General features: G+C 36.3%; 1 protein-coding gene across 1 annotated transcript in view; it reads right to left on the reverse strand.

Annotated features, from left to right (window-relative positions):
- The window catches only part of CRIM1 (cysteine rich transmembrane BMP regulator 1), a 174,969-nt gene that overhangs the window by 72,202 nt on the left and 86,870 nt on the right, over positions 1–15,897 (reverse strand). Inside the window, exon 4 of the mRNA XM_063151875.1 lies at positions 14,334–14,454. Coding sequence (XP_063007945.1) covers positions 14,334–14,454 — 121 coding nt within the window. The remainder of the gene's footprint in view (positions 1–14,333; positions 14,455–15,897) is intronic.

Consider the following 15,897-nt stretch of genomic DNA (forward strand, 5'->3'; position numbering starts at 1 on the left):
TCTTTTTCTTTTTGTTGGTTTGCTTGGTTTTTTTGTGTTTTTTTTTTTTTTTTTTTGTTTGGTTGTTTTTTTGTTTGTTTTTTAATAATACTATGCTTCCCATGAGAGTAAAGGACAATGGAGTAAACAAAAAAGTAAGAGTACAAAAATCAAAGTTTTATTTATCACATCTTTGCTTGTGACATTTTCTTCTCAACTTACTTGTAAATACAAAGACAGAGGGAACCTAATTATTTTCTTTACCATGTGTTGTTTGCCATCAGAGATGTAGAAGGAAGAAAAGGCATTCTGGCTTCTACTCATGTGATCAAAAAATCCAAAGGATTTGTGACAGCAGTTTCCCTTTAAGATTACTGTAAATATTTTTACAGAATTACTAATGTCTCTCACTTTTGCTGTCCCAATAGTACAGGAAGATGGTGGTGGTGGGGGAAGAAGCTCTAGTAATCAATGAAAAAGAAAAATTAGCACTGTCAGGTTCATGGAATTTGTACCTTAACCTAATGTCCTGGTTTTGCATGGGTCGTGGGTAGCTCCCATGCAAAACCAGGACATTCCACATAGCAGACTGTTTTGAAAGATGTTTTTGCTTTCTGAGAAGAATGAAACCCAGAAATAGCTACCTACATGTTACTAATGAGAAAGAAAAAAAAAATCTTTTAAAACATATATGACAGAAAAAAAGTGCAGGCACAATCTGTAAGTGGTATTAAAAGCCCAAAAAAATTTGAAATTTCACTTCAATAGCACGGTATTAAACATCCTGATGAGGATTCTCATTTTCCTCTGGGAAAATAGGTAAATCAAACTTCCTGAAAATTTAGAGAAAATAGAACACATTCAGATAATAGTTGTGGATCTTGATTTTTCAAGTTTCATGAGCTTAAATTACCACACTTAGTTCTACTGCCTTCACAACAAGCTTTCTCAGAAGTATCATCTTTGTTTTTGTCTCATATTCCTTGTAACTCACAGAACTGCAATATTAAATGATTAGATTAATAACTTGTACTTTCCCGCTCATTTTTTCCCAGTCAACTCAAGCTCAAAAAAAACCCAAACAAGAACCAAAATACAAAACTAAACCACAACAAACTATGAATCACCACTTGAAATAACTAAAGATAGGACAATCTTCCATAAAAAGGGATGAAAGAGATATTTAAAAGATTGGTGGGAGCCAACATTCTTTTCTCCAGAAAAGACTCCCTCTGATTTAGAGTAATGAAAGTTTCACATATGCACAGTGCAAGCAAACAAAACCTCAAACACTCCAAAATTTTATAAATTGACCTCCCATTTGGTTAAAACATAATCCATGCATAAGAGAATGTCAAAGTAGAAAATTATCTCAGATGGACTTTAAATAGTCTTCATTCTTTTCAGCCAGCTCTGCTAGGAAAACCTTTGACCATTGTCCAGGCTATTAGCATGGAAAACATTGTTCTGGAGACAGAAGTCTGTCAGAAAGGAACTCTGGTAGCTGAGCATGGCTGTCATGCTGCCAAAACAACATCTGGAAATCTGGAATAAGCGATCCCATTCTCAGCAAGAGAGCAAGATGAGCTTTATAGAACTAGATTTTTGTGAAGTGCCTTTTGGAGCGGAGGGATGGATGGAGCAGCCCAGGTCTGTGCTCTGCCACAGGCAGATATCCACCTGTGTATATCTTACCCTTGGTAATGGAACATTAGGTTTGAGGAAGTTCAGCAGGTCAGTTTGAGTTAAGCCTGTTGACAGTGGCCATGGTCCCTCTCAGGCTGATTTCTCTAAAATTCAGCTGTTCAGACTGCTCAGTAAGGCACCAGGCTGGTCCTGAGCTGCTGCCCCCACAACTGCAGCATCCCCAAGGAAAGCATTCCCAGCAGAAGCTGCTACAAGGAAACCTGCCCCGAGAGAAGCCGGCCCTGTGGGGCACCTTCTCCCTGCACATGGCCTGCAGTGACAGCACTGCAACTTCAGAGGGCATTGTGCCATCCCAGAGTTCCAGCACTAAAGGGAGGGCAATACCTGAGGTACCAGGAAGCTGGCACCCAGTATGTGCCCCTGACACACCTTATTAGCAAAGGCTGCAAGGAAACAAGCCTCTTGGCATATTATTACCATAACAGCACTCAAGTCAAGCCAACAACATGTCCTTTCAACAAGGAAGAACAGTCCTGTACCAGGGTACAACATTACCTTACAAGAGGACCCAGAAGGACATAAGAAGAGTCAAACAGCAAAGTAAGAGCCTTTGTGGCACCTGAAAGGGTGGTGGCATGGCCTGGAAGGAACCAGGAATCCTGAGGAAGAGGTTTGCTATACTAAAATTTTGCAAATATAAAATCAACCTGAATGATAAACAGAATTATCTCCAATTCTTCAGGCTAAAAAAACAAACAAAAAAAACTAAAACACCCCAACCAACACCAAAAAATCACCACCCCAAGAAAAACCCACCCAACAACAGTGATCCTATAAATTTCAAAAACTGAGCAAGGCAAACTTCAGTATATAAAGAAGCAGAAATGAGATAATGTACATAAACCAATGCTTTATAGACTGAGGAAGGTGACTCCTTCAGTAATACAAATGGCCTGATTTTTAAAATAAATTTTTAAAGTTCTTCAGAAGATAAGTAAGTTTAATTTAGTTTATGTTTGAGGTGTGTTGGTGGTGGGGTTGTTTTGGTTTAATTTTTGTTGTTTGGGGTTTTTTTAATAGCTCTTTTCTTTATGTCCCCAAAAGTGCAAAAAGGAAAAGGTAGAAGATAAAAAAAAATTCAAATTGAATACTTGTAAATGACAACTTTTACTTCAAATCCAATTATCTTGGTTCATTTACTTCTGTTATTAAACAGATTTAAAGAGAGAAGGGCTTGCTTAGCCCCAGAAAAGCTGTTTTGATGGTAGGATCAAAAGAGTTCTCCAGGCACAAGGCATAATGGCTATGAAAATAAGAACAGGCACCCTGGAAAAAAAGATTTAGTATCAGTGAATGGGAGGGTTGAAGCAGGGGTGTATTGACAAGAGGGATATTTATTTTGAGGATCAAAACAAAATTAAAGTCTAGAGCATTGAGACTAGAGAAAAGCATTCCTGAAACATACATCACATTCCTGTGGAGATTTTATCACAGACCTTTTTTTTTTGCCCCCTTGCAGCAATCTAGTGCAATTTACATTAACATTATTAACACTTCTATTAGTAGATAAAACTTGCACATATGTGTTAATGATATAAGCACTTAAGGATACAGTGAAATCAGGAATTTTCAGAAGAGCATTATCAAAGCTTGACAGTGGCAAAGGAAAGTTTAACTGCAAGACTCTGGCTACCATCAAGCACATGATATAAGTAATGATACAGCAAAATTAAATATTGACATAACAATCTCATGAAATAATTGAAGAATTATTTCCATGTTATTCACACCTGAATCCACAAGGTGAGTTAAGCAGACAGGACAAAGCCACTGCCTGCACTGCAGGCAAAGCCAAAGCCATTGGGACACCACCATACATGAATTTCAACTAGAATTTTCCTAAGTCAGACAGACTGGAGAGTTTTTGCTCGCAAGTTCAGTATCACTTTTTCATGAATTTTTGGTTTTAAAGATAGTATTCAGAACATCAGTAATGAAAATATTTTTTCATGCAAATCTTTAAATATTTTATTTCAAAGATCAATAATAAACCTCTAAATAGAGATGATAAAAATTGTGGAAGATGCATGTAGCACTTACTATGAGACTGCTAATGCTCAGAAGTTTTACATCACTGCTATATAAACAGACTTATATGGAAGTTCTTCATATTTTAATTTTTCAGGGGGTTTACTTATTGAGAAATTAAAGTTAGTGTGCTCCCAAGCAAGAATTCCTTTTAAAAATCCAGATATTGTTAGAGACACCCAACATAACAGCAAATTTTTCCATGAGTATAGTAAGCTCTACACACAGGGGGCTTTTAAATAGTACAAAAGTCAACTATCTAGCTTTTAATTAAAAGATACCATGAAAGGGAACATTTTTTGTGCATCTTTTGCATATTATTAGCATTAGGAGATAGCAAACAGATGCTAAGCAAGGGAAGTTGTCATAAAAATCAGCATTCACATCAAGTAGATTCCAAAGCTGATCAGGATCTAAAGAGTTCATCTGACTAAAAAACTTCCTTTCATCCTTTGACCAATATAAATCAACTCCTCTGTTTCCCTGAGGGCCGAGACAGAAGAAGAGGATAGACACAAAAGAGCGATGCCAGAGGTGCAGCAGGCATACAACCAGCAACCAAACACACTGACTTTTCAAATGCTCTGATTTTTTTTTAAGTACACAAATATATGTATTGAATTCATCAGCAGAGGAAATAAAATACAACATAAACTAGTTCAAGCCTGTATTTTTCTCACATTTTGCCATAGCAGCAGGTGCTTTTTTCTGTTGATGGAATCTATGGTTTTTACCACTGTGTACCTCAGCTACTCTTCTTTTAGGTTTATCAGCTTCACCCTTCAAATCTAAAAATAAGGTACTAGTTAAGATTTCAGTTTTCTGATACTATGAAAAGCTATTTCTTTTCTTATTCAACTACTGTTTAATGAGGAATTATAAATATTTCATCTTCTTACACAATTAAAAATTAAAAAATAAAACACAATTCCTGAGGACTTCTGGTCAAAAATCACTTACAGATGATAGTTTTATAAATAATTCATAAACTTCCATATTGTTAACTCCAAACTTTCTTACTCCTAAATGACATATTTCTCTACAACTAAGCCATCAGAGATGGCTTTGCCATAAGCAAACAAAAAAACCTGAAAACCAATAAAAAAGGAAAAAACTCCAGAAACCTCTCCAAAATTCATTACTAACTTATTTGACTATTTAATTTCATGACCACTTTCTCCTCTTTGCAAGAAAAAAACCCCAACCCCTAATAATTATTTCATGCTTAGTTTTTCCATGCCATTCATGCTATTAAATACTTTTCTCAAATCCCTGAAGGCAATGCTGTACAAGTTTAGGGAAGGTAAAAAAAAAGGTTTGTGTTGGAAAGGAACCTTTAAAGGTTGTCTAGTCCAGTCCCACCCTGGCAATGATCAGGGACATCTTCAACTGCATCACGTTGCTCAGAGTCCCATTCAACCTGATCTTGAATAAAAACGAAGACCAAAATTTGTTCTAAAATCTAAGTGGTTTTGAGACCAAACCACTCTACTCAATTAATGAGACCCCTTCCATGTAGTAGAAACCATACATGCAAGAACTGCAATGCTTTGCAGAAACCAGACTGAAATTCACCAATGACATTTCCAAGAACAGCAGCGAGAAACCACTTTTCATTTCAAAATGATCCACAACCTTCAGTTCCACTTCTTAGTTATTCAATAATTTGAGAAGGAAGAAAGAAGGAGAATTTGTGGCTGCTGAATTCTGACATGACATTTCCTGCTATTTTCTAGAGGAAACACAACTTCACACTTTTCACATAACCTCTGTAATGTTGATATTATATCTGCTCCAAGTACCATTGGAAACTGCTGGGGAATTCTCATATCTACTTCACTTTTAAAATGCAGGCATCCAAATTATAATTCTATTACATTATTATGTACATGGGTCTCCCTAGACATCTGTGCACTTGTGAGACTGAAGAAAACAGTCAGACATTATTGATTCCTGTGAGACAAACAGAAATTTGCCTGTTCAAGTCAGACATTATTCTCAACTAAATCACTTATTCAATTTCCAAACAAGCTAATGGCTGATTAAGTAGAATAAATGACAGAAAACACAGCAGGAAGTCTCAGGAGAAAGAGGAAAAACAATACTCAGTGTGATCAAGGTACATACTAATTGTTAGGTCAACAAGTGCAAACAAAAATTGAAACAGAGAGACACATCTATCAGCTTATTATAAGCTGAAAGAGTTCAAACACCAGCTTGCTTATAAAGAATGGAAACAAACCAAATTCTATAGACGCTACAACTTCATTCTAATTTCAAGCATAAAACACCACCTAAAAGTAGATGCAATTAGGAGTCACTTTAATTTATCTGGTTTAAAGTCTCACAGTGGATTTTTTTTTCTTTTTTTTTTTTTTTTTGCTCTTGAGAAATGTGCTTCTTCCTTAAGTATCATTGCCTTATTGCCTTTCAGGTTTTCCAATTCAACATTTCCTAGAAGCTGGTGGAAGACCACAGATGTGTATTTTTAACAGATAATACAGGCACAAAACGCTGATCTTATAAAAGATGCAAGCAGGGACTTCTGTATTTACAATGTCTTATAGCTTCTTCTGCAAAAGATTTACAGGCTATTTCTTCTGCAAACATTCTCATGTTTCCTCTCCTTGTCTGAGGTCTCTGACACTCGGGAGTCAGCCATTGGGCTCCAGAAATGCCTTGTGTTTCAAGAGCTTCTGTTCAAGTTTTATATTGAGATGGCTTTAAAGAAACAACCAACCAACATATCATCTTTTCCTCATTTCTGTACTTCAGGAAAGTATGGTTGCTGGCCAAAACAACCCACACGGTGAGGCTCAACGCCAAGGCAGCAATAACTACCATCACACTGAGAACACATGGGAATTCCTGAGGCAGCTGTAGTAGGGAAGAAGGGGGATGCTTGAACTCTGAGTTCAGCAATTCATTACCTCTCCTGGAAGACATCAGGAGAAGACAGACATGAAACATGGGTCACCTAGAAAGGTTACACAACATGCCTATTATCGTTGCATTTTGTGGATATTCCGTAAAGTGAAGTCTGTAAAAGCAGGACTGAATATCTCAGCAGAGCTGAATGAAGCAAAATGGTTTTCCTGGGAAAAATATTCACCATTTCCTAACTTCTGAGGATTTTAAAGACTAGAATAAAAATGCCTAAACACCTCTTTCCAGATATTATGAATCTTCCAAAAGATTATAGTGTTCTATTCACCAACGATTAAACAAAAGCCTACTGCCTGAATGGAACATGGGATGGGTTCAAATGTCATCAATGCAGAGCTTTCTTTCAATATAAACCTGCCTCTTCGACAAGGAGCAGAGTCTCCAACTCAACACCAAGTGTTGCACTGCCACGGTAGTGATGCACTTGAGATGGCAAAGTGGCCTGCTGGAGCTGAAGTGTGGGAGAAACAACCAGAGCAAGTTGGCCAGGATTAGAAACCAGAGTTTCTGAGAAGATGATGACAGAACTGAAGGCATAAAAAAGTTTCTGCAGAGTCCTTAAAACAGACCTTTGACCCAGCTACCCAGGTTACTCAGGAGCCAATCCCTGAATAGAGGTCTCAGGAAGATACAGGTCTTGGATCCATGATTGGTCTTACCAGTTCCAGCTGAACCTTCCTCTAGCAAAAACTGGGATCCACTACCACTTTCTCTTGGATACCAATTCTTGAGGATGAGATGGGTGGAGGAGAAGGAGGGAAATTCTAGATTAAATACAAGGGAGACCTCTGTATCAGCAAAAGTTGCTTAAGAGGGGTTACTAGTACAGGGGAAAATGAGGAAGAAGTTACACTTGCTGCAAAATCATGACTGTCCTCTGAAGAAAGCTGAAGGGATCCAAGTGGTGAATGCTGTATGGAACACCAAAACATTTTAATGAAATGAAGGTGTTCCAAAGACAGGAAGACCTAAGAAAATCTAGACAAATGTGAGACTCACAAGGAATGACATAGAGAAGATCTGAAACAACCAAAAAGCTAAGAGGAATGAACAGAACAGGTGCACAATACCCTTCATACTAAATGGGATAGCGGCAAAGTTAATCAGGGACTCAGAGGCCACCTCTACAGGTTCTGTCAGAATAAAAACATTATTCTGTTTTTACAACTACCTGTGTATGGGTGCTCTCAAATACAATGGAAATCTATTTGACAATAGCTTAAAAGGGGACGTGCAACAGTAAATTTCCCAGTTATGATTCTGGTGGCTGCCACAGATTGAGAGGAAAAAAACTGTGCTGATTTTTGTGTTGCTGGCACTAGGTTGCCTAGACACTGATGTATCATGGAATACACAACACTGGCAAATGCTGTGACAGGTTGCGGACACAATATATGATACAATAACAACATGTCCAAGTGCCATAAAAGCAGATAAAGTACAGCAAAAGCAATTTCTTACTGAACAAAGTGATCTAGGAGGATTAAAGATCATGGAATCATAGAACAGTTGCCATGTGTAGGGAGAACTTCCACTAGACCAGGCTGGTCAAAGCCAGATGGCCTTGAACGCTTCCAGGGACGAGGCATCTACTTGTTCTCTGGGAAACTTGTTCCAGTGTTTTACCACCCTGATGGTGAAAAATTTCTTCCTAATATCTAACTTGAATCTACCCTCTTTCAGTTTAAAACCATTATCCCTTGCCCTATCACTACAGTAATCCTAAGTAAATTTAAATGCTTTCTAAAGAGATGTGATTTTTGCATAATCACCTGCCACAGGACCCTTGTTTCAATTCACTTACATGAAAAGACAGCATGTCTTTTAACATATCTCTAGATTTTCTGAAAAGTACAAGTGAAACTGCTAATGGTGAATTTCTCAAATGATATATCTATTATGCCCAAGGCAACATAAGTTTTTATTAGAAACAAAAGACTAAAGTAATAAAATAGGTAATTTCTTCCTTTGGAATCAAAACAAATTCAGCAATGGTATATACAAATTTTAAAGCTAGATTGCTACTTAGCCTTAATGCCTTTAGAACTGATAAATGATGCACACTCATGTTAAAAATATTTTAGTACTGGACAGATAAAAAAGAGCATTCTCTTAAGAAGATTCTTGAAGTGAAGTAGATTTTTGTAGATTTACTCTAACTTCCTACTTTGCTATAAATTGAAAGGCAATTAAATATGATAAAAAATTCTAGTCTAGCTCTGTTCCAAGTTATATTCCATTTCTATCCAGATATAGTTTAAATTAAACTTTATCTAAAAAATTATTTCCTACTAAATCAAGGTATTACTCATTGTCATGAGCTGTATAAAAATGAAAATATTTACAAAATTGGGGTGGGGGGAAGAACAGGGCTGTTTTCTAAGCAAATCTTTAATGCACTTATTAATTGCCCCTCTGGCCCTCCAAAGGGGCTGAGTAGATGATGAAAATGTAAAACAAGATTTGATCATCCAGAGACTCAGCACTTGGGCTTGCTGACCAAGCACACTTTAGTTCTTTACCATACCGCAGGCCAAATGGTGGCACTGCCATTCAGAGCAGCCCCAGACTGAGACATTTTAGCCACACAGAAGGGAAAAATGACAGGGCAAAGACCATTAAACAAGGAAAAAGGAATTCTATGACTAATTCATTTAAGAATTTTTTCAGAGGTTTTCTTCTAAACAATACAAATATAATCCTACTCCTTTATGCTACTTGAGCCAACTGAGAGGGCTGCATTTGTAATGCCATTCAGCTATCTGTAACAAAGTGATAGTGAAATGGGCCAATTCAAAGAGTCTTATCCATCAAACCCAAGCCTTTCGGGCTCCAATCTTGCAAGATTGCATCTGTAAAAAGCTTTTAATCACTTTTTTGACATATGAAATTTACCTGCTCCTGCTATGCTTAACTTACAACTGCTTTATCTTCTCCTTATCTCACCATATCATTCTTGAAACTGCTTGTTTTAAAGCTAGGACTCAGGTAGAAAAAAAGTACTGGAAATTTTGATAGATAAACATAGATCAATTATTTCTGAACTTTTTCAAATCTACAACATATTAAGGATAATGGTATGAACTTTTTTAAGAAGCATGTGAAACTTACTACTGGGATTTAGTGAACATACTAATCCTGGAAGTTTCTCTCCTCTCAGAAGAATACTACTATATCCTACATTATCAGCAAGATATTCAAGCCAGCATGCATATGCTGCAAGAGTTCCTCTCAGGAGCTAAAGGACAATGATGATGCTGACTCACTGAGACTGAGTCACTCCCAAAATCTGAGGAAGGTGTGGGAAATGTCCTTCAATGGTAAATAGTTTGGGGAAGAGGATACATTTCCATTTCATAAAGTAAACCCTGTGAGACAATATCAATAAGTCCTAGCTATTTTTCATTTGCTTGTTTTAAGCTAGAAACCAATTAAAAAAAAAATGACTACTGACCATGGAAGACAGAAATTGAAAAGGAAGGCACTCGGATGGTCAAGTTTTTAAGGCAACCTTAGTATCTTCAGGAGACCAAATCAGATTGCAGCAACATTGGTTGCTTCTAGCTATAATTACATCCTTTAATCCTTAATTTAACCCTCTATCAGTTTTCCCCCTCTTTTTCTCAGAACTGATAACAAGACAACCACATTTAATTACTTAGGCTTTGTTCTTCTTAATATTGGCACAGTGCTAACATCTCGCTGTTCTCTCTGAGTTTTCTTGGTTATCTGGTTTTATTAAAATACTGACCAAGAATAGCTGAGGGCAGGGGGAGGAGTGTGTTTGTGTGAAATATCTCTGAGAACAGAGCACTGAATGAATTTTGGAATTACAAAGTCTGTAACAGATGAAAGCACAGAAGCAGGAGTATGAAACAGTAGCAAGAAGCAGAGACCTAATAAAGACTAAACTTCCAAATTATTCTAACAACTACAAAGAAAAAAAAGATAATAAAATATTAGGTGCAAAGCTATCTAAACAGGCCATATACTATGTTGTAAAAATCTTATGAAATGTGCACAAAACTATGTGGGTAATAAAAATATAAGCAGTTTATAATCATTGTCCTGTTCCATTTTTCACAGATAAAAAAATAAAACAGATTTTGATAAAGATTTTTACACTTAAAATTAAATTCCCAAAGGAATCTGTAGATTTGAAGAAACTTCATTTACAACAAGAAAAACTGGGAACACTCAAAGAGAACAGATTCTGTAAAGCTGATATTGACACATTCAACTTTCTAATAGAAGACCACAATGCTACGTTAAAAAACAGTAGTTTTTTAAATGTAGTAATGTTTTCTGTAAGAGCTCTAATACATTTTTTGTTCAACAACCTCCTTGGAGAAGCAAGCATCTTTACTAAGACCAGAGACAAACTGTTCTAAGCTTTCCTAACATAATAGCTGTTTTCCTGTTTTCCAAACATTTAGCTTTCCTAACATAATTGCTGGAAATTTAAGATAAGTGTCTCATAACAGCCTGATGAAAGCTGAAGCAACTGGTATTTTGATGTTGATGCCAAATCAGTATGTTTTGTTCTGTTTGAAGCACTGCATTAGAAACCACTGTGACACTAAATGTAACCTCTGAGTGCAAGAACAAGAATTTATGTTTACAAGATGTTTACTATCCCCACTTTTCCCCTGGCATTGCTCAAGGAGTTTTCATTGTTATGAGTATGCATTCAAGAGTTTGCTCACAAAAGAAACGCCAATTTATCATCAGATTTAAGGACCTCCATTTTCCCAGCATATTGTGTACAAGGAACAGGCCAAGAACAAGAGGTGCAGCAGAAAGTCAATCTACTCCTACTGTATGTGAAATTATCAACTACTTGTTAACCAGCCCAGTAACATGCCACCTGTCCCTAACCATGGCATTCTCCTCTAATTGCTTTCTGGTTCTGTTTGTATGACGCTTTTATTTCAGTGGCAGTAAATGAAACAGACAATCATAATTTCATCCAAGAGTTTATAATCTTAAAAAACCAATTTCATGAAGTCTAAATGACTATCTAAAGTCCATAACCTTATAGAACAATGTGTCTGCTTTTAATAAATTATTCTCTGCTTTTAATAAATGTAAACCAAAAAAATACAGTGCCACTTCTTCTGAACTTAATTCTAACGATGAAAAAGAGATGTGATATGCAATTAGGTGATTCTGAACTGAATCTCAGAAAAGGCAATGCTGGTATTCCATTATTCATAATATTTTATTAGGAAATTTTGAAATTAAGGAAAACCATCCTGTTTTCCTACCAAAGACTCAATCATCCATAAATTGGCACTTTTCCCCTGTAATTTTAGCATGCAAGTTTCACAGAGACCCTTCAAATATAAAGGGTGTCTCCTAAAATCTGAGGAAACACTGAACTTGAAGTCAACTGGCTCAATTCTCATGTTCCATGTAACTGCACTTTGTTATTATTTCTTTTCTATTACCCCCATGTCTGTGTTCCTTCATTCCTCCCTTCAAATAAAATCTTTACTTACAGCACATAAATGATGACTATGGCACTGTCTTCTTTAAGAAGCACAGCAGTATATGAAAATCAAAATAACTAAATATATTTCCAGCAGGCAAACAACATGTAAATCCGCTGCCAGATTCAGTTCTTCTTCTTTCTTTCTCACCTACTCCATTAAAAAATGGATTATTGCTTTGGCTGATTTAAGGCAATCCAAATAGCAACCCACTTTATAACAATATACATCAACATAGACTGAGCCATGAAATTAAAAAATAATGGAGGAGTACAAGACATCTACAGTTGTTTCTACCTGCCTGCAGACATACTAGGTTATGCTAATTGTAGAGGTATTTTGCAGTTTTATACATCAAGGAGGGCAGAGGTATTAACACAAAACTCCCTTCAGATCCTAAGGCTCCAGGAGCTAAGTACTCCTCTATCCTAGCTCTGACCTCCTGTTAAACTCTGATCCCAGGAATGTGCAACGACTGATTTCAAAGAGGTTTCAGGAATCCACAATTATCTAGTAATTCACACTCTGTAAGCCTGCTTGTACAGTTGGGACTTTGTGCACAGGAGAATGGAACACTGCTTTCATCACTGACAAGGACACTTCAGTCACCCGTTGGCGCTCAGCAAACCAACTTTATTTTTAAACATTCTCAACAAATTAAAAAGATTCTTTCAAGAATGTCCTCACTCTAGGTATTCTATTTAAGATCAGTTCACACATGTGTCCTAGAAATAGAAGATATTTCAAACTGGTGATTTTTCTGAAGTAAATGAAGATTTATTTTCTTGGTTCTCTGTATTTCCTGATAGAAGGAACATTGAAATTATCACTGACAAAGAATGAAGTGGATATTTTTCATTTTCTTCACCCAAGCACTTGCAAACCACAAGTTATATTAGACTGCATAAAAATAGAACATAATTTTACTTTTGTGAAACAAAAATAATTCAGGTTATATATCACTTTTTAATCCAACAAGCTGAAACACATCTGGAAATAAACCTGTACCATTAATCTTTCTTATGTATCAATGTTATTAAATGTTAATCTAAACTCTAAATTTATGAAATATTAATCTGCGACTGCTTCTTTGACTTTATAATCTATCTTTCTGAATACAGTCCTTAGCAGCATTTTATTCTAGTTGTCTTGAACATGCTGAATTGTATTTGCAACAATGGCAGTATGATGACTGTATAAAATCTGCAGATTCCTGCACAGTCCCAGCTAGCCAGGTCAGCTCTGAACTAATACATCATCGCAGTTCCTAGGAATTTTACAGAAAATATGTCATAGAACAAAGGGAGGATACTGAGATGCCACAGTAAATGTGCACCCAAAGGGTACCCAAAAGAGAACAACCTTGATTATGCCATCCTTGACTTACTTTGCAAGTTTTTTACTACTTCACACAAGGGGCTGAGAATATGACAAAATTCTATGACTGCAATGACCTTCCACTAAGTAAGCCAACCAGTGACATCTACAAGAAAAATTTTCTTTTTGGTGTAAAATCTTTTAATTCATGTTAATTTTTGCTTGAATATGTATTTATTTGGCATATGCATGAATCGGGTTTTGGGAAATTTGTTGTAAAAACATCAGCTCAAATAGTGTTGCATAATTGTGGAACAAAACCAACTTTAAAACTGTCTTATTTTTTTTAATCGCAGTAAGTTACACCTGCTTGAACAAAAACAGAAGTTAAAATGTAAGTACTTGAAATTTCTGTTTCCCCTACAGTTCCAGAGTGTTCCATCTTTCACTTTTTAAAGTGGTCATGCAAAAAACTGGACTTTTTCTTCTCCTTTAGCTAGATGAGATTTTTTCTAGCATGTCCTCTGTCATCTCCATCACTTAACTCCTTACCATCAAACACCTTCAAAAGTGAATTCAATTAATTTTGCAGAAGTCAACTGAAAGTCAATCTAGAGACATGAACTCCTCCAATAATTTTAGCAGAAACCAACTTCATGCATCTGTCCCGTGAAGACCTTTTTTCTGCTTTGAAAATACAAGATTCTGGATTTCCACCAGACTGACATAACCTACTTCATGTAGGTTATATTCACATTCAGTATCAGCATTTATTGTCACAGAAGTACACGTTATTATCCTGTATTTACAGTGCTTGAATTGTCGCGAACAAGTTAAAAATGACTGAGCCATTGAGACACCAACCTTGTGGGCAGGGTGCAGCAGCCATCGGCCGTCAGCCTGACTTGGGTTTCATAGCTATCCAGGGGACAAACAACTTGCTGAACAGGAGGGCACTCGACTGTGCTGCAATCCACACTGAACACTACGGAGGAAGGGAAGAAGAACATTTCTTTTACTCATGCTTTAGAAGCTTTCTGCAAATTACTTCCTCATAAGCAACCACTTATGCATCAGCTTTTAAGTCACAAAAATGATCCGATGAACGTGTGCTTGCTAGGTAGCACTACAAAAAGCCTCCTTTTCTCTTTAAGATTCACTTTTTAAAATTATTAGGAAGCAACTGAACTGATAATAGTTACTAAAAATATTTACAGAAGTTAGGCAACCTTACACAATCATTAAAAACGTGAATATTATTTAATAGAAGTACCCTAGTTATGGAAGAATATATATTCCCTACAGCTTTTGAAACAGTAAACAATTCATTGTTCAATTTTTAACTAATTAAAGTCTGTTTAAACAGCAAAATACTTGGGTTATAGGAAAAAAAGAGAGATACACTACAGATATATCTGTTGCATGTTTAATGTACATTTTAAAAGGCTATTTTATTAGGTTGTCTTGTTTGTATATTTATATATGGCAAAAATAAAATGCAAGTTAAAAAAAAAAAAAATCTTTCTTCATTAGTGAGATGAAGAATTCTACTTAACAAGAAAGACTGACTGACAGTTTTTAGAAAGCAACAAATGTCTAGAAATCCAAAAGAAAAAAAAACCCAAACCAGGATAAATATATATTTAATGTTCTAAGTTATACTCAGGAAAGCTAAAACACATCTTGCTCTTATTTGGTCCTAAGTCTTCCATGTAACAAACATTACCAGCTCAGGTAACATGTATCTGCTATGCCTTTTCATAATTATACTTAGAAAGTGCAGAATAAAACATGGTTCCCTCTCCAAGAAATGAGTTACTTTCTGATTGACCATGAAGGATGAACAAAATATTATCAGACTGGAAATTATGCAGCACAATATCCCTGATTACTGATTAAATTCACTGCAATATTGACACTACCACAGCAGCTTACAGAACCACTAAAGCAGCTTGACAATGCTATCCACATTTTTTGCAAGAGCTCATAACCTTCAAAGGGCTATTTTTCCTCTTCTGATCCTACATTTTCCAAGCTTGATCCTCAGTGGTACATAGCAATAACTGACTCTGTCATCATGAGACATCAGTCTCAGAATTACATCTGCTTTTTCTATCTCCACTGCAGTGGTTACAGTGTGATAGTACATGGCTCATTAACACTGAAAAGCAGCCCAGTCTGTCTTTCTTAATCAAGTACAAACTTCAAAAACATTACAAACAAACCCCAAGTTAAGACTACTCAAATTTTTTCTCTTAATCACTACATTATTAGATTAATCATAAAGTAGCCAAGGTAGGACAGGACCCCTTAGAGGCTCCCAAGCCAGGCCCTATAGATCTGGCTGCCCAGGATTATGCCCAGGTGGCTTTTCAATATCTCCAAGGGTGGAGAATCCATGGTCTCTCTGGGAACTGTTTCGGTGCCC

This window comes from Melospiza melodia, chromosome 3, assembly GCF_035770615.1.
Source record: "Melospiza melodia melodia isolate bMelMel2 chromosome 3, bMelMel2.pri, whole genome shotgun sequence".
NCBI lineage: Eukaryota > Metazoa > Chordata > Aves > Passeriformes > Passerellidae > Melospiza > Melospiza melodia.